We start from the raw sequence: 19,623 nt of genomic DNA, 5'->3' as shown, positions 1-19,623 counted from the left end.
CTGTTAGTAGGTAGGGGGTGTGTGCATGACCGAAAAGGTTCACCTAGGACGCAGCCTCACAAGCTCACATTTAACACCCAGAAGCTTGAAATAATGAAAACCTGATTCACATACGACTCTTTATTAGGATTCTTTTAAGGCTAGTACACCTCAATCCCAACACTACTCATGTTTCCCATCATAACAAACTGCAGATGTTTGCCTGCAGGCCCAAGAGGTGTCTATTCAAGCTCCATGTCCACCTCATCTCTGGTACACTGCCTGGAGGTTTGGCTTGGCTCTAGCACAAAGGAAGCAGGATTAACAATGTCCTATTTTTTTTTTTCCTTGTCCAGTTAATGGAAATAAAATGGAAAGAGAACAGGCTCGTCAAATCCCTGGAGAACATGAGGGAGCGAGAGCTGCTCAAGTACAACCCTATAAACTGGAGTGGCACGTTGAAGTGAACCATACTGCTCCTACTTACTCCTCCGACGCCCGCTGCTGGTGCCAGGGCTCTGCAGGTGCTTACTCAACTGCTCAATAAAACAGATGCTTCCCAGCCCCAATGACTTTTGCAGAACCATTATTTGCTCCAACTGGGATTCCAGACACAATGATTAGTGTGGCTGGATGACCACCAGAGACTTACAGACAGCTGTAAATACAGTGTCCTGACAGCAGCTGCGCAAGGTGTTAGCAGCACTAGTCTGGGGAAAGCAGGATCGCAGAATATCCTACAGCTTTGCAGAGGTGTTCAGCATTAGCCAAGCCGCTTCAGCTGAGGCGGCACCACGTTCATCACCGTATCCAGCCAGGGCTTTAGGAAAACTCCCGCCAGCGGTATGGTGCCAAATTCCCCCTCCTCTTCAACGGGCATAGTTTTATGCACACGCCCCCAAAGTGCAACGGTATCCCAGCCATCTCCCAGATGTTGTCAGCCTGTGCTAGACCCCTCCTTGCGCCTCAATCACACATTCAGCCACACCAGCGCCACAGCCCATTCCAGCCTTCTTCGGATAGATACGTGAACACAAAGTTCCCTGTACGTACCAGGATCAGTCCAGACAGCTGGGTTATGCCTCCTCTCCAGCAGATGGAGTCAGAGAGAAAACTGAATGCACCCCCTACATATACTGGTGTGGCACCTGCGATCCCTCAGTATAATCTCTGACTCCAGCAGATTGAGAGGCATAACCTGCGGTCCTGGCCTGGTCAGTTTGTCGGTACTGGGGGGAAAAAAAAGTCATACTTTAGGGACCGGATCAAGTAGTTTCTTCTCTTCTCTTGTTGTGTTTTTCTTGTCAGACTGTCTTTTTCTCTCTCTATCTTTGGCAGCGCAGGAGCTTAGAGCGTGGCCGGCACAGAGGGCTTTGCCCTCTTAATTTCCCCGGCTTAGCATGTCCATGAGGCTGGGGGAGAGATTACCGATGGGCCGGTCACCCTCCCCCCATTTTCCAGGGTTCTAGCCCTGAAGGGGGTTTAGAAGGAGAGCTAAGTTTAAAAGAAAAAAAAAAGAAAAAGTTTTGGAAGCCAATTAAGGCCTGTTGGTGACAGGCAGTGAGCTCGTTCATTGCTTAGCCCCGGCCTGCCAGTGCCTCTAAGGACGTCAGAAGGGGTGGCTGGGTCACCCGGCGCAGTGCTTTGGTAAGGCTTACTTACCTTCCTTTTGGCGCGCTTTTCTGGCAGCTCCTCTGCCGCCGCGATGCCACATTCTTCGGCCTGCACGGCCTGAGGGGGGGGGGGGGGGGGGGGGCGGGAGCGGGACTCTCCCCGGAGGGTCTCTGCTCCCGATGCCTTCCCGGGGGCGAGGGACCCTCCCGGGGGCCGAGCGCTGCCCGCAGCGATTCCTCTCTGCCCCCGACGCCGCGGCATTGCACAGCTCCGAGCAGCCATCCTCCGGCCCCTCCTCCTTCGGGGAGGAGAGCGGCGGCCATCTTGGCCACGAGGCAGGCGGCTCCATCGGCTTCGGAGGAGGAAATCTCTCCTCCCCCTTCCCTTCCCGACCTCAGCCCGCGCCCACGGGGCGATTTGGAGGATTTTGGAGCCCCCCTTCTCCCAGACTCACATAAAAAGAATTTAAAAAGGTCGGTGCCGTTTTCCTCTGACTTTGTGCTCCTAATGCACAAAGCTTTCCTTCAGGCAGAGTCTGGTTGGGAGGCAGAAGGTCCCTCTCCCCCGAAGGCCCCCAAGACTTCCTTACTGCAGGAGACCCCACTGGGGATGGGATCCACAGGGACACAGGTCACCCGCCCGAGGGGGGGGGGGGCCGGGAGTGCGGGGGACCCAGTAGCCGCTCCGGATCCTCCAGGGACACCAGAGTTGCAGGCAGCGGATGACCTGGGGGCCGTAGAAGGTGACGACCCCCAGGTGCTACGTTTATTTGGGAAGGATGAGTTAAGCTTCCTCATCCTCCATGTCCTGCAAGAGCTGACAGCTCCACCTCCCAATGCTGATACCTCCACGGGGGATATTGCTATGGCCGGCCTTAGGGCCCCCCCCAGACTTTCCCTTTACATCCCAAGGTTTTACAAATTATTTCTAGGGAATGGGAATTGCTGGAGGCTTCCCTGCGGGTGAACAGGGCCATGGAAAAATTGTATCCGTTGCCCGCGGAATCTTTGGATCTGTTTAAGACGCCCGTGGTGGATTCAGCGGTCACGGCTGTGGTCAAGCATACGACTATTCCGGTTACGGGGGGGAATAGCCTTGAAGGATCTCCAGGAACGTAAGTTGGAGGTCTTATTGAAGCGCATTTTTTACGTGGCGGCCTTGGGGGTACGAGCAGCCGCGTGCAGCAGCCTCGTCCAGAGGGGCAACCTGCGCTGGGTCCAACAGCTTCTGACCGCGCAGGAGCTCCCTCCGGCTGAGGCGGAGCAGGCAAATTGTGTTGAAGCGGCGGTCGCATACACAGCGGATGCTTTCTATGATTTGCTGCGCACTTCAGCGCGAATTATGTCCTCGGCCGTTTCAGCACAGCGGTTGTTGTGGCTCCATCGTTGGTCGGCAGACGGCACCTCCAAGGCCAGGTTAGGTTCCTTCCCCTTTAAGGGCAAGTTGCTATTCGGTGAGGAACTAGATCAGCTTATTAAGGACCTGGGAGATAACAAGGTGTACAAATTGCCCGAGGACAAGCCCCGTCAGTCTCGGCCCTTTGGGAATACCAGGGCTCGTTTTCAGGGTCAACTGCGTTTCCGTACGGGTAGAGGTGGTTCCTTTCCCCAGAAGCAGCAACCCACGAGGTCCCAGTCTTGGTCTTCTTCCTTTCGTGGTAGGCGGCCTCCGAGGGGAGGTGCCTCGCAAGGATTTGCTGCCGGCAAGCCCCCTCAATGAAGGCGCACAGGCCCATTCCTCCGTTCCTTTAATCGGAGGTCGGCTGTCCCGGTTTTGGGAGGAGTGGGTCAAAATAACTTCGGATCAATGGGTGCTCGACGTGGTAGTGTGTATTTTGATTATATAAGTCAGGGCATGTCAGAGATTCACTGAGATGCAAGTTATTACTAATAGAGGGCATTTATATTGCATCTCCCAGAACACTTGTCTTGGACTTTCTTATAAACAGCTGAATAAATTATATTTTAAAATCTTTTGCTGAATCAAAGTGTTCTTGTTGCCCTGTCCCTGTGTACAAAAAATTATGTACATTTGGCACGGTTACGAGTTGGATTTTGCACGTTCCCTCCGGGATCTCTTCATGATATCGCCGTGCGGTCCCCCGGAGAAACAGCAAGCTGTACTTCACACCGTCACCCACTTGCAAGCCATGGGTGCGGTGGTCCCGGTCCCACCGGACGAGGTAGAGACAGGTCGGTATTCCATATACTTTCTGGTTCCCAAGAAGGAGGGCACCTTCAGGCCGATCTTGGATCTCAAAGGGGTGAACAAGGCCTTACGCGTGCCTCGTTTTCAGATGGAAACGCTACGGTCTGTTATTGCGGCCGTCCACAAGGGAGCGTTTTTGGCTTCTTTGGACCTGGCAGAGGCATATCTTCACATCGGTATCAGAGAGCGGCATCAGAGGTACTTGAGGTTCATGGTGTTGGGACGTCATTACCAATTTTGTGCCCTTCCATTCGGGCTGGCGACCGCTCCTCGGGTATTCACAAAGGTTCTCATAGTGGTTGCGGCCTTTCTCCGTCATCAAGGAGTTCTTGTGCATTCCTATCTCGACGATTGGCTCATCCGGGCGAAGTCGCAAGACTCTTGCAAACGGGCGGTCTCCTTGGTGGTGCAGCAACTCCAGTTGTTGGGTTGGGTAGTCAACTTCGCGAAGAGTCGACTCGAGCCGACCCAACAGTTGGAATTTTTGGGCGCTCGCTTCAATACCCTAGAGGGCAAGGTCTTTCTCCCACATCAACGCATGCTCAATCTCATGGCTCAGGTACGGGGCCTGATGGCCCTTCCCATTCCTACAGCTTGGGATTATTTACAGATCATTGGTCATATGGTGTCTACTGCGGAGATGGTGCCTTGGGCTTTTGCGCATATGCGGCCGTTACAAACCGCGTTGCTTTCTCTAATGGTTTGCAGATCTCGTCAACCTGGCAGTCGACGGTCCACTACGTCTGGGGCACCTTCCAAATCTTCTCCATCAGGGTCCGGTGTTCTTCGATCTGGCGGATCACTTTTGTCTGGCGGCCTGGCTTATGAGCGGAAACAGTTGAGGAAGAGAGGCTATTCAGACGCTGTTGTTTCAACTCTCCTTAGGGCGCGTAGGTCTTCCACTACGCTTGCTTACGCTAGAGTTTGGAAGATTTTCCACGTTTGATGCACTGCGCTACGTATTGCGCCCCGTCATTCGTCCGTGGGTCACATCCTTTCGTTTCTGCAAGATGGCCTGAAGAAGGGGTTGGCGTACAATTCGCTCCGAGTTCAGGTTGCGGCGTTAGGTTGCTTGAGAGGCAAGGTCGAGGGGTTTTCTCTTGCGAGTCACCCTGATGTTGCGCGGTTTTTGCGAGGTGTTCGGAATTTGCGACCTCCGGTGCGTGTTCCTTGTCCTTCCTGGAACTTGAAGTTGGTACTCTGTGGCCTGTGTGCGGCCCCTTTTGAGCCTATCAAGATGGCTTCCTTAAAGGATCTGACTCTCAAGACTGTTTTCCTAGTGGCCATCTCCTCGGCCCGTCGTGTTTCGGAGCTGCAGGCTCTTTCTTGCAGAGAACCGTTCTTGCGTATTTCCACGTTGGGAGTTTCCTTACGGACCGTGCCTTCTTTCTTGCCTAAGGTGGTTTCTTCGTTCCATGTTAACCAGACGGTTGAGTTGCCTTTCTTTTCGGAAGAGGAGCTCCGGTCTTCTCAAGGCAAAGACCCGAGGCGCTTGGACGTCCGTCGGGTCCTTCTGCATTACTTGGAGGTTACCAACGAATTTAGGCGGTCAGACCACCTGTTTGTCTTGTGGAATGGGCCCAAGAAGGGGCTTCAGGCCTCCAAGACTACCATCGCCCGCTGGTTGAAGGGCGCTATTGCGTCCACGTATATTGCTTGCGGTAAACCTGTTCCGGATGGACTTAAGGCTCATTCTTTGCGTTCTCAAGCGACTTTGTGGGCTGAAAATCAATTGGTCTCTAGTCAAGAGATCTGCAGGGCGGCCACTTGGAAATCATGGCTTACATTTTCCCGGCATTATCGGCTGGATGTCCGTGGTCCGTCCGCTCAGTCCTTTGGGAACAGAGTGATTCGAGCGGGACTCTCAGGGTCCCACCCCAGTTAAGGCGGCTCGGGTACATCCCAGCTGTCTGGACTGATCCTGGTACATACAGGGAAAGGAAAATTAGGTTCTTACCTTTGCTAATTTTCGTTCCTGTAGTACCAAGGATCAGTCCAGACGCCCGCCCACAGTTCTGGGAGTCTGCTCGTCTTCTAACATTCCACTGTCCTTCATTGGCAGATTGTGTTCGCTACGTTTGGACCAGTTTTTAAGGGTAAGTTGTATTTCCTCAGTTTGTCTCCTACACTGTTTTGTGTTGTATTAGTTCTACCTGGTCTTCTATGTTATCCAGGAAGTTTCTGTTTGATCTAGTCTTTGAGTACCTACATGAATACATAATTACAAGGGGGTACAAGGAAATTTTGAGGAAGTTGTCGGAAGTGGGTAATTACTTACATCTGCTTTGATATCACATATACTGAGGGATCGCAGGTGGCACACTAGTATATCTAGGGGGTGCTTTCAGTTTTCTCTCCGACTCCATCTGCTGGAGAGGAGGCATAACCCAGCTGTCTGGACTGATCCTTGGTACTACAGGAACGAAAATTAGCAAAGGTAAGAACCTAATTTTCCTATACAACACTCGCATGTCTTGAGTGCCGAGGAGCCCCCTCACCACTGATGCACCCCGATCCAGTTAAGCTGCAGCTGGGGAGGCTGCCTCTTCATCACCGATTACTTTGTACTAGGATTTGTAGATGCACCCGTACGAGCCTTGCATAATTCAGAAGTGGGAAAATAAGGGGATGCAAACTGCAGTGGCAGCTTCTGGCGGCAGACCATCAGAAACAGGTTACAGGAGCCCAGACATCTTTTGCAAGAAATTAGGCACATCCAAGAATTCACCCTTACAACCACATCTTTCTGGTGTACAACAGGTGGGAAGGGGCTGGGAGAAAGAAGGTAGTTTGGATCAGAACAAGAGCCAATAATCTGACATAAAAGATGATAAAAATGCCAATCCCCACTGCATGGCTTCCAGGAGTCCATTTAGTGTATCAATTAAAACCAAACTTAAGGCACAGCACACAGCATGAAAGTTTGTGAAGATGTTTATTCTCCTGAGATAGGAATTGGTAAGAACAGAGACACACAGCAGTGGCTACAGGTGACAGCTTTTCCTATGTTTTTTGTAAGCATTCAGATCATGCACACAGTCTCTCCCCCCCCCCCCCCCCCCCCCCCCCCCCCCCCCCCCATGTCCACTAAAGGTCCTTTAGCAAGTTCCAACAGCTCAGGTCCTGCTTTTGTGGCTACACCAAAAGCCAAAGCTGGCCTGTGGAAGTTCATAGTCAGCGACCTTGACAGCCAGGCACCAGAAACTTACAGCATTAAAGCTGGAAATTTAGAAAGAGAAGATTTCAAATGTTTTTGCTTCATACAGAACCAGTCCCTTCACCAGAATGGTTGGAGAAAAAAAAAAAACAAACAAACCACTGAATCTGTCCTGCTCAGGGCTCTAAATGCAGCTGGCACTGATAGCTTGTAAATATTTTCACTAACCCTGCTGACACCACAAGTAATCACTTTTAACCTTCATGGGCTCCTATCCCACTTCCAGTGCTGCCATGGTTCAAGCTGGCGGAGCAGCAAGCGCTCATGGGATCCTTAAAATGGCCCAGTTCTACAGAGGAGCTCCTAGAAGCAATACTATTGCACAGGATACCCCCGGCCCACCGTCCCCACTATGATTTCATCCAGAAAAAGGGCACCACGAACTAGCTGCTGAGAAGTTAAGCCTTGGCCCTGTGCAATACACTTACCATTTCTTTCAAACAAAAAATAAACCAAAACAATACTTGAGAATAAATAAAAATTGAGAATAAATAAATATCAAATATATAAATCATAACATGAGAGTCTCTAAAAAATATTGAAATTGCCACCAGCTTTTTTTTTTTTTTTAAGTTTTGCATGGCAAAGGCTCAACGTTATAGCTGACCACTGAATGTAAAGGAATACTCATGCCTCAGACAACATCACTTTACACGTTAGCTACATTAATGAGTTTTCCTGTGAAAATAAAATGGAAAAAAAGCATCCTGTTTTATAAAATCTAAAAAGATTAAAAAAAAAAAAAAAGTCATGTTTGCCTTGAGATGGCTCAGTTAGCTTTCTACCGAAGACTTGCCCAGGCCAACAGATAATCCCGAGTATCAGATGACAGACTGCGTTTGCACTACCTCAAGGGAAAACAAACAGGAAGTTTTCAGCAAACAGGCCGATGCAATGATGGGCACTGGCCACAGCTCACGACTCACACGATTGGACGCACGTCCATAATCCCCAATGCAAAACGGGGATGGTGCGGCCAAAATGCGCATCCAGTGGAGCATGTAGGTAATAGTGCTCATCACATGTAAATTCATGTTGATAACTATTACCTATTTCCCCCCACAATTTAAATAAAAAAAAAAAAAAAAAGTGCACCTGCCGCACACATTTTAACCCACAAAAATGAATGCCTGCCTGCAGCAGGTGTTAATTCTTGAGGAGCCCAAAAACGTTACAGAAAAGCCAGAAAATGCTGCTTTTCTGTTCCTTTTTTCGGTTCCTCTGACTTGCGATATTAAGTCGAAGGAACCGAAATAGAATTAAAAAACAAAAGTGCCAGTGGTCAGGTTAGGAAAAGGGACACCAAATTAACGAGCGTCCATTTTCCAAACCCGTGGCTGTGCAGTTTAGGAAGACGGACGCTCATAGAATTAAGTGTCCATTTTCCTAACCGGCTGACCGCCACCCTCTCCTGTGCACCCCAATTTCCCCTACCGCGGCGCCCGATTTAAATATTAAATCACGTGTCCGGGAGAGGCGTGTTGGCACACGTTAAGGGAGTGGGTGCTCAATGGTGAGCGCCCGTTTAACGCGCATCGATAGCCCATTGGCCTGAAACCCCCGCCCCCCTTCAATTTAACTTTACAATACTGCTTTTCTTCCGGTGCAGTCAATCACGACAGACACAACAGAAATTCACCTGAGAGGGCCTGGGGGAGACAGCAGTATAGACCAGACAGACCGTCCTCTAACGTGTAAAAGCGTAGGTTTACATTGTTTCCCCACCATTTAAGTGCCTAGGGATGCTTAGCTGACACGTCTGCCTTGAAACAGTAAACTTTGCACAACAGTCAAACCTTTCTTTGAAGGAAAATTGTGGCCATTGTGTAACATGAAAGATTTCAAATCTATGCCCGCCAAATAGCAACACCCTGTTGATGGAAAATTTTATACTGATGTCAATGGTTTTCATATCCTTTGAGCAGCTCCATCTTTGAGCAGAAAAGTCACCTTCAACAGAGTTTACCAGCAGCATAGGAAAAAAAACAAACAAAAAAACAGGTGACATCACACCACAAGATATACGATGTCATTTATACTTCACTTCTATACATGGCTGCTCCCACTGAAGATCAGAGTGGGCTTTGCCATGCCATGTTTTTATTATTGACACAGGACAAGCATTACTAATTGCCACGTGCACACTGGAAATATTGTACTGGCCATATTTTCTTTTTCTTTCAGGGTCCTGACCTTTGGTTCCCTGCTGCGCCTTTCAGTGGCCCGTCAGAAGAAAGGGCAAGCCAATGATGTTATTCAGCAATTTATAAAAATCAGAGCACTCTCTTTCACTCCAGTTTTCTGCCCTTTTTTTTTTTTTTGCTAATACACAGGACAGTGGTCAGTACCTTTGCTTCCCAAGTCAGCACCACAAATATGCAGAAAACACTTTCACCTACTTGATATCATCACTCACAGGCTGTTCCTTAGCATTAAAATGCGATTTGATCAAACTTAAAAACAAATACAAAAAAACCCCAAAACAAACCCCACCCAACATCATGAGGCAATAAACAAAAAAATTAGGTTAAACAGTGCACCACACTTCTTCTCTATACAAATAAGAAAAACCTGGGGATATTTCCTGGAAAATACAGCAGTCCTACCACGTGTGCCTGTCAGTGGTTATCATGATGATCAACCATTGCCATCAAATTCATACTAGACATTTGCTTTGTGGCTGTCTGATTAATGTTGCTTCAAACAGATTAGAATTCCCATGTTCGAGGTTTGGCTTCTTAAACTGCCTTTCCTGCTTGATAAGAGATACAGATGTGGAGAGGGCCTCAGTTATAGATTTTAAAAAGGGATTCCAGTCTTATTGCCCATTTTTAAGGATTCCTAAATAAAAGCAGCTTTTCTCCCAGCCAGGTCAGAGTTCCCTAAATTATTGCTTTATGACAGCCACAGCTCTAGCTTATGTGCGTGGACCAGAGCACGAAGTCAGTGGCAACATCTTGGTGCTCAATATTTGTCCCAGTGAAGTAAAATATGGCTGGGGGGCGGGAAAGCCACACAAGTTTCTGGGCCCAGGAACCAATGTTTTCTGGTGAATAAAAATATTTGAAAGACCATAGCACTGAAATTAAAATAGGTTGCTAAATAAATAGAAGAGGTCTTATCTGGCACCAAAACTCTTAACCCATGAGAGGAAGGCATTTCAGAATTGGGAGTGCCTTTTCCCCCTCTCTCACACATTATCTTTTCACATCAGGTTTTTCAATTCTTCAGATATTATTCCCAGCTAATATCTAGCCAGATAGCCCAGGCCAAGTTTGTCCCTGAATAATTCCAGACTAGCATATTCTTGCCTACAGCTTCTCGCTGGGCCCACAACGTAAACAGATAACGAGAGGAAAGCGTATTAAAAGGGAATTTCAAGCTCACCAACTCATACAAGGCTTGCTAGGCTGAAGTGCTGCGCGCAGGCAATTAAGACTAGAATAGAAAGTTGTATACCCTCAAAGCGAGAGAGAATGTATTTTAAGTTATTCTCATTGACTTAGGACTTGGTGAGCTCAAAGAGCCTCCAGCTATCTCCCAGCCACACTGCAAGGCTCTGCAGAGTTAAAGACTTGCACTGTGGTTCCCTATAGAGTATTTCAGGGAACTAGAAGCTGGGTGCCCAATTCTCCTCCAGTAAGCCCCAAAAGCACAGAAAAACCAACTTGTAAATCCAAAGTGACTTCTCTTTATGAGTATGCATCGTTAAATATTATAGCCTTATAAAGTGCTGGGGAGCATGCCCACACCATGGAGTTGGCTAAGATTGAAATGTCTCTTTAAAATGATACACAGTAATATGTAACACCACCAAGGGAACACAGAAGGTCAATTAACACATCTCTTCTTCCCCTTATAGAGTTCAGGGCCTGCAAGCAGCAGGACGTTGTTGCTTTAAGGGTCTTTTTCACTATATCTACAGACCTTCATTGTCACTTTTTATTTTATTTTTCTTGGGAATTTCAAGGTTCCAAAAAAAAAAAAAAAAATAGATCAGTGGAGAAATGACTTTCACTTTTTTTTTTTGTTCTAAACACTGAAAGTCCCACTTTTTCTTCAGCGGTACCAACACAGCGCTGCATGCTCCCCCAATGCTAGAAGTCACCCACAGTCATAAATCATGTGCACTGGCCTAGCGGTTACAACAATGGGCTCAGAACCAGAGAAGCCTCCTTGCTCGCAATCTTTGTAACCTTCGGCAAGTCATTCTCTCTCTCCCATTGCCTCAGATACTTACAGGGGAATTTTTAAAGCCTGGCTTGCATCAGAACTGGGAGACATGCGCACAAGTCGGGCCAGCATGCGCAGAGTGGATTTTAAAAGCCGCCTGGATAGGCACAGACTTGTCGCTAAGCGCACAAATGTAAAGTTTAAAAAAAAAAAAAAAAAGAAAAGGGGGGGGGCGAGGCATGGGCATGCCTAGATTTTAACTTGAAATCAGCACATTAGTACTTATGCGCACAGGCACATGCTGGCGTCTCCTGCTGTGTAACCTTAAGTCTATGGATGACGTGCAAGTGATAAAACAAAAAACTCTGGCCAGATCAGTGGGGTTCTAAGGGTCAGGGTTCAGAGGGGAGAAGGGAGAAGGGAGGGGGAGTTTGGAAGTCCTATTCCTTACCGGAGTGAACCGGGAATGAACTGGTAAAAATGGCAATGGCATCAGCACACGTGTCCTTTAAAATCCCCCCACTTGCATGGTAGAAGCGGTATTTGCTCATGCACACTTGCATGCACGGTCAGGCTGTCTTATAAAATGCGTGCATGTTATAAAACGTGGCTGTGTCCCTGGGCCAAACACACGCACACGTGCGCCCACAAGCCTGTTTAAAAGTTACCGTCCCAGCTTGTGAGCAGGGACGTACTGTACCTGAATAATGCTATAAAGCTGTCTTGGGCATCATTTGGAAAGGCAGACTGAAAAGCCAGAAGGACCCACAATATAGCCAACAGGAAATTTCATGTTAGGATACATGTTTCTCTATCCTCGTTCAGGTTATGGGTGTTTTAATGAAGAGATACTGAAAATGTGCCACCGAATCCCCAAATCAATTCTTATGCCTTTTCTAATCCTCACTCCTCCGACAAACCAGAGACAAGGGAAGGATGCACCAGTAGCAGCAAGCACTGAGGAGGACAACCAAGAAGCACATCTACCTCTGATGCAATTGTGGTCATCATACTTCCAGGGCACCAGAAGCTAGGAAAAAAAAATGCCTGCCCTGATTTGAGTATCAGACTCTACTATCCTTCATGTGATACCATTTAAAAATCAAAATAAAAAAAAAAACACAAAACATTCCCACTTCTCCCTATTCCTTAAATTAGTGAGTGGCGATTCCACAGGAACAATATTAACGGGATGGCTCTCACTCTTTACAGTATAGTGCCAGGCTCGTCTCTCTCCCTTCATGGGATGAAAAATCCACCAACACTCTGCCATCTGTGTTATGCAAGAGCATCTTTAAAGTTACAAGTCCATTTGTCTTACCAGATGTGTAAATTAATCAAAGGCCAACCTTGCTGAGAGAAAACTCTGAGAATGGGAATGAAGTCATGTAGTAAACATGCCCAGATACCGTCAGTTTCAACAGCATAGCCATGCCACCCAACAGTCATCTTCAATTACAAATGGACCAGCTTGGTATGGTAAATTGGGCCATTTCTTACAGAAGCAAAACTCAACCAACAGCTTGCCTCATCAAGCAAGCATGTGCTGGCTAAAAACGCTGCATAGTCAAGTCAGGTCAGTAAACATGGACAACAGAAGATAGTCAAAACAGCTACCAGACATGAAAACCACCAAAAGCCATCTGTACTAAGCATTTTTCCCCTTATATACAAAAAAGAAAATCCATTAGGACATCAGGCCCCAAGACACAAACTGAACTGGTTTAGTCCATTTTAAATGCTCATTGGTTTCATGCACATGGCAGATTATTTTAAGACACACTGGACTTGTTGACGTATTATTACTCTTCCTCTTCTTGATCCTAAAAACACACACATAGCCCTTCATCCTGATGCCTTGCTGCCTGTCAGTAGAAGCGGTTACAAAACATTCTTAAACCGATGGTCTATAGTTTATCACAACGCACCAGCTCAATGTAAAGTGTCTCTGTGCTCAGTGTTAAAGCTGTGCCTTCTTGGGGGAGGGTCACAAAAATTTCACAAAAACGTACAAGACAGCAGTAAAAAAAAAAAAAAAAGATAAAACAAAAATGTAATCTGTGATTGGATCAAAACCATGTACTTTGCATTATTTGTAAGAGAGGGAGGCCAGTGGTTCATTTTTTGAGCTGGTCTTGTTGCACCACATCCCTTCAGCCCCGCCTGGGTTAGACTCACTGAGCATGCTCAGAAATGTGTCCAAGTAGAAGAACTATCTTCCCTTCATGAAGCCATCTAGCATCCGGTCTCCTCTCTCGGACATCCAGTATCCAGCCATGGCTGCCACCGCACCAATGAAGATAGCAGTGAAGACCATGTCCCCTTTGGCTGCCAGGGTGGCCAAGGCACAAATCACTACTCCAAAAAACATCTGCTGCAGGACCACAACCTCATCATCTGTGATGTCTTCAAAGAGGCCTCTCTCTGCCGTTGCTGAACATCCAACACAAGATCAAGGGCAAGAAGAGAGAGGAGAAAAAAAAAAAAAAAAACACAAAAATTTACACTTTAGACTGACAAGTTTCTTTATGAAGGCTTTGCTCCCAGTCTGAATTCCCCTTCTCTCTTTATATAAATATGATAGTTTTAAAAGCAAAGATAAGTCTGTTCTTAAAGAAACGTGTGAAGTAGTCCATTATTGGTTATGCATAGCAAGTACATCATCTCCTCAGTAAAAGTCCTCTAGGACAGTGTTGGATTCAATAGTGGAGTATAGTGTACTACTAATCATAGATAGGATGAATTCCTCTCAAGCTGGGCTGGGTGGGGGGATTCACTGGTATAGCAAGAAATGAGAAAGCCAAAAGCTTCAATTAGCTTGTAGACTGTACCTCAAATACTTACATTCAGGTTTATCTTCAATGCATACTCCGTCCTTCTTAGAATAACCCTCCTCACAGGAACACCGGTAGCTTCCCTCTGTATTGACACACACCTCATGCTCCCCTGTGCACACAGGTTCTTCGTTACTGCACTCATCCACATCTAGACAGGGAAAAAAAAGGGACATGGTCCTGGCCATTAGATTCAGACATGCCAGCGAGCATGGCACACAAAAAAATCAGTTTCATGTAGGACATGATAGGAGGAAACAAAGTCAAGGCAAGGATGGACATATAGAGTCTTCCCATTGCAGAGAGTTAATGACAGATGTTCTTTGCAATGTCATTCTCTTTTACTAGCTCCTACGACACTTTTACTAATAGAATTTCTTCATTAGAATGAATAGAATCTGGCCCATGTGATTGATCAGTTTTTCCTGTTCCAGTGACTAAGTAGAGGGCGAGTATATTGGGAACTTCTGAGTCGTAGTCACCCTGAGATGCGGTGGGGATTAGCAGGTGGATGCACATCAACTTTGTCTTTCACGCCCCCAACCTCCGTCCCCCCCTCCCCAAATACACTCACACATCCTCCAAGGATGACCTCTTCCCTCTAGAACTCTATTCCTCTTCCCGACCTCACCATGATCCCCCTGCCCCTCCCTAACTCCATTGCTCTCCTCTGTAATACCGCCTACAAATACAGACATTCCCCTCACTACTAGGTGCATAGGACTGTGCAAATCTCGGAGAACAGTCTCTGCTTCCTGCTCCACCCAGGCAGTGTGCACAAAAAGGAGGGGGGAGGCTGAGGCTGGAACAGAGTACAGAATAAAAGGAGCCATCTGCTCCTTAATGGCAGCCCCTCCCCTCCTGTTTTTCCACCCTCTCAGGCAGCCTACAGGAATCAGAAGGGTTGGAGCTGGCACCCAGAGATTTCCAGCTATCTCTGGCGACACAGATTTCATTGAAAATTCAGCGAGCTCCCAGACATGAAGGTGAGCAGTGTCACACACTATTCACTCTAAGTATCCATTCTCTATATCCATGAACAAAAAAAAAAGGAGAAAAAAAAAAAGTAAGCCAGATGCAACAGCCAAACCTCACAGCCCTCATTTAATCAATTTTAGGATTTGGGAAAAGTCTGCTCTAGTTGGCTTAGACTGTATTTAGATTCTTAGGATCGGTCCAAACCAGAGGCTGCACTTGGGCTCTGCCTAGCCTCCACTTCCCCATCCTATGGGGTGCTAGAAGATACTCTGATGATGTAACAGAGAGAACACAGCAAGGACTAAAGGAAAAGAGAAAAGATGGAGAAAAACTCACCAAGACACTTGGCTCCATCTCTCCGGTAGCCTTTGTTACATTTCTTGCAGCGAGCAGGTCCTGCGCCCATGCAGCTGATGCAGGCCTTGTCACAATCTGAAAACAGGCACAGCAAAAAAAAAAATAAATACATTGTAAAAAAACAGAGCAACATCCACACAAGGCACTGGAGCAAGGGAAGCAGAGAGAGAGGTAAGACTGAAATATCCATGACAGAACACAGTTGTGATGTCCCCGCCCCACACTTTACATCCTGCACATGACACATGGGTGAGGGAAGGTTTTTTTGTGGCCCAGCATCCCCAACCCCAGACAGACAGTCTGAGAAACCAAAGCCAGGCTCAGGAATCAAAGCCAGGTAGAAGGCAGCACTACAGCCTAGGGTGGAAACGTAGCTACCGCAGGCACTGGCAAATGTTTGATCTGAATCAAGACAGTGAGACTAATGAATGCAGCCAGACCCTAGCCACTTAGACTGCAACAGAAAAAAAGTCACATGATCCAAATCTAGCAACAAATCGGTTGTACGCTCAATAAAAAGCCTCGTTTTCAAGTGAGCTCTGACCTCGACACTCGTAGGACCCTTCCGAATTCAAGCAGAATTGGTTGGCTCGGCACTGTGCCATCTCCGTCCCACACTCATCCACATCTACAAGGAAAGAGAGGGGTAACCTAAGGTCAAGCTGCACGGCATCAGTCCCACTAATGAAACATTAAAAAAAAAAAAAAAAAATCAGACTAAATGGTGGTGAAAGATCAGAACTGAAAAGCTTTATGGTAGCAGGGAAGGGGGCTGGAAACACGAGACCTTGCAGTCCAGTTACACTGAAGCCTACACTTTAGTGAGCACCCATAACAAAAGGTTCTTCTCCCACCTTGATCCTGTACGACGACTCAGAGCACAAAGCACTCCATAAATCAGCCAAGGACCTGACAGTGGGAGTCAGGTCTGTAAGATATGAAGACTTTTACACTGAATGGGGACTAGTCAAAAGTTTTCTATGCGCCAAGAGCAAGATCAATAACTTTATATATTTCATATCTGGGTTCCCCATTGTTCCTGCCTCTGCTAAGGAGTGTGTCAAGCAATACTGCCTTCCTTTAGATACCAGGCAACACATTTCCATGTCCCCTTCTTTCAAAAAAAAAAAAAAAAAACCAAACACAAAAACATTTCAAGCAATGGTTTCTGGAGTATCCCTGGAGTTAACTAGGCTCTTTGAGGATTCATAATGAGCGCAGAATAGGAGTGCTACATTCCTGGTGACTTTTGGTTTTCCCCAGGAATAAAAAGTAGGGCTATTCCCAGATCTGTGCAAAGCAATGTACTACCAGTGGAGGAAAGTTTTATGCACAGAGGTTCTCCGCCTTGGCACTACTCTTCTTATTCATTGCAGGTGCTTACTTACAGGCTGATACAGTACAGTGCGCTCCACCGGAGCGTACTGTTAACCCGCGATTGGACGCGCATTTGACGCACTAGCTTTACCCCTTATTCAGTAAGGGGTAATAGCGTGTCGAAAATGCGCGTCCATCCCCCCCGAATTTAATAGGGCCATCAACATGCAAATGCATGTTGATGGCCCTATTAATTATGCCCACGCGATTTAGAAAGCAAAATGTGCAGCCAAGCCGCACATTTTACTTTCAGAAATTAGGTGTTAATTTCTCCGGGCACTGGGAAAGTGCACAGAAAAGCAGTAAAAACTGCTTTTCTGTGCACCCTCCGACTTAATATCATGGCGATATTAAGTCGGAGGTCCCGAAAGTTTAAAAAAAAAAAAAAAAGTTTAAAAAAAAAATTTTGAATTCAGGCCATGGCTTGAAAACCGGACACTCAATTTTGCCGGCGTCCAGTTTCCGAACCCGAGGCTGTCAGCGGGTTTGAGAACAGACACTGGCAAAATTGAACGTCGGTTGTCAAACCTACTGACAGCTGCCGCTCCTGTCCAAAAAGAGGCGCTAGGGACGTGCTAGTGTCCCTAGCGCCTCTTTTTGCCGCGGGCCCTCATCTGGATACAGAATTGCACTCACAGGAGAGTGGCCCGTTTGCCCGCTCTCCTGCATCTTTTACTGTATCGGTCCGTTAGAGTGGCTGATCCTAGTTTTAACTTTTGAATTATAGAAATCTGCAGTCTGCGAACATATGAGAAATGTTTTGGGGATATGTATGATGAGATCAAAGGTCTATGTCAAATAGCTCTGGTTATCTCCCTCTAATGTTAGCTTTTACAATATTTCCTTATTTTCATTTCAAGGTATTTCATTCTCGGGCCCACTGTTTTGAGGACTTTGAAATGTTATATTTTTTTCTTTGCCTGGTTGGTTGGTTTTTGATCACCAAGGCCAATATTGTTTCTTTGAATTTCTTTTTTTGTTTTCTTATTCAAGTCAGTACTTGATGTATATTAATGTTAAATGCAAATTTAAAAAAATAAAATCACAAAAAACTAGATCCAGTGATTTGCTACCAGATGCTTAAAGGGGAAGCAAGTACAAAAATGAGAGGTGAGATTCCTCAATGCCCAAAGACATTCCCTGTAGGAGAGAGACCCCAAACCAGGCCCGGCTGACTCACCTATACACTTGTGGTCATGCAGCATCCAGCCTTTCCTACACAACAGACAGCTGTAGTCCTCTGGTCCGGTACACTTACTGCAAGCTTTGTGGCACTCTGTCAACCAAGGGAGAGAGACAAAACCCACAAAAATCTTGAAGAGCCAGAAATACTAAAACATAATGCAAACAAATAAACCCAGGGCAGAAAGAAACCATCCCTCTGGGAGCTGAAAAGAACTGTGGAAGAGTAGGGGACAAGCAAATCAAGGCTGGACAGGGACAGACATCGCTAGCCTTTGGGAAACAAAGCATCCGCTCAGAGAATACCAGCCAGCAGAAACCAGGGGCAGGACATTTTACAAAACAGTTTTTCTATGCTTTATATTCCATTTCTAAACATTCATCATTTCATCAAATTCATTAGAAACAAAGAATGGATGGCAATATAATAATAGGTAAGCTTGGCAGTTTCAAGCTTTGAATTTGTTTCAATGTATTTATCGATTTTTCCTCCTAATCAAATATCTGATTTTATTGTTATTTTTTTTTTAACTTTATGAATTTTTTGTATTTTTGAATTGCATTGGTTTTAATTTTGATTTTTAAATTATTGCTAGCCACTTTGAGCAGTATTTTTACTAGAAAGGCAGAAAATAAAAACAAATTTCAGTTCACCTATTTGTTACTTGGAAAAATTTTCAGATGCAACATGGGAAATTAATATGGTAGGGGGAGGGTTACTAAGTATATAGGTCAAACAGCATGTCAGATCAGATTGCAAACCTCTTTAGGACATCAGAAAAATGTGCCTAGTAACATTTCCAAGAAAAAATGTTTATACAATTAAGAAAAAAAAAAGTTTGCATGGGAAATGTGTTTCCCAAAGGAAAATTAGTTTCTTACCTGATAGTTTTCGTTCCTGTAGTACCACTGATCAGTCCAGACTCCTGGGTTTTGCCTCCCCTCCAGCAGATGGAGACAGAGAAGTTTTTTCAAACAACCCTGCCATATATACTAGGGTGCCACCCACAGTCCCTCAGTCTTACGTAATGTCAAAGCAGAATGGAATATAACCCTATTCAACCGTTAACTAACCTAAAGTTCATAATCAACCTGCAGGTAGGAACCGAACTCTCAGAACCAAAGAAACAAACTAGAATGAATGGTGAATAACCTGACCAGAACATATTACACGAGCAGACTCTCCTTTACTTAAGAGAATACAGATATAGGGTGGGACTCTGGACTGATCCGTGGTACTACAGGAACAAAAATTATCAGGTAAGAAACTAATTTTCCTTTCCCTGTATGTACCCGGATCAGTCCAGACTCCTGGGATGTACCAGAGCCAACTTACTGAGGGTGGGAGCCAGAGAGGCCCACTCGGAGCACTCCTTCTCCAAATCCCCCAGCACCTGAAGCACGCACATCCAATCTGTAATGCAAAGACTTCCAAGTGGCCGCCCGGCATATTTCCTGTGGCGAAACTTGGTGACATTCCGCCCAGGAAGCGGCTTGAGAACGTGTAGAATGAGCGCAAAGCCCTACCGGTACCGTCTTACCATGTAATAGATATGCCGAACAGATGGCCTCTTTCAGCCAACAAGCTATCGTAGTCTTGGAGGCCATACTGCCTTTTCGTGGCCCATTCCACAAGACAAACAGATGGTCCGATACCCGGAAAGGATCGGTAACCTCTAGATATCGAAGCAGAGCCTTGTGGAC

General features: G+C 46.4%; 2 protein-coding genes across 5 annotated transcripts in view; one reads left to right on the top strand and one right to left on the bottom strand.

Moving 5' to 3' along the window:
* The window catches only part of LOC115091183, a 38,472-nt gene extending 37,905 nt beyond the window's left edge, over positions 1 to 567 (top strand). For all 3 annotated transcript variants that reach the window (XM_029601184.1, XM_029601182.1, XM_029601183.1), the window contains exon 7: positions 336 to 567. In XM_029601184.1, the coding sequence (XP_029457044.1) occupies positions 336 to 446 (111 nt within the window). In that variant the 3' untranslated portion in view covers positions 447 to 567. The remainder of the gene's footprint in view (positions 1 to 335) is intronic.
* Positions 568 to 9,325: 8,758 nt separating this feature from the next.
* CRELD1 (cysteine rich with EGF like domains 1) overlaps positions 9,326 to 19,623 on the bottom strand; it is a 31,146-nt gene continuing 20,848 nt past the window's right edge. For both annotated transcript variants that reach the window (XM_029601181.1, XM_029601180.1), the window contains 5 exons: positions 17,918 to 18,013; positions 15,905 to 15,988; positions 15,340 to 15,435; positions 14,036 to 14,176; positions 9,326 to 13,624 (listed from right to left, as the gene is read on the bottom strand). In XM_029601181.1, coding sequence (XP_029457041.1) covers positions 13,404 to 13,624; positions 14,036 to 14,176; positions 15,340 to 15,435; positions 15,905 to 15,988; positions 17,918 to 18,013 — 638 coding nt within the window. In that variant the 3' untranslated portion in view covers positions 9,326 to 13,403. The remainder of the gene's footprint in view (positions 13,625 to 14,035; positions 14,177 to 15,339; positions 15,436 to 15,904; positions 15,989 to 17,917; positions 18,014 to 19,623) is intronic.

This window comes from Rhinatrema bivittatum, chromosome 4 (assembly GCF_901001135.1).
Source record: "Rhinatrema bivittatum chromosome 4, aRhiBiv1.1, whole genome shotgun sequence".
Lineage (NCBI taxonomy): Eukaryota > Metazoa > Chordata > Amphibia > Gymnophiona > Rhinatrematidae > Rhinatrema > Rhinatrema bivittatum.
This window is presented reverse-complemented; position numbering and strand designations above follow the sequence as displayed.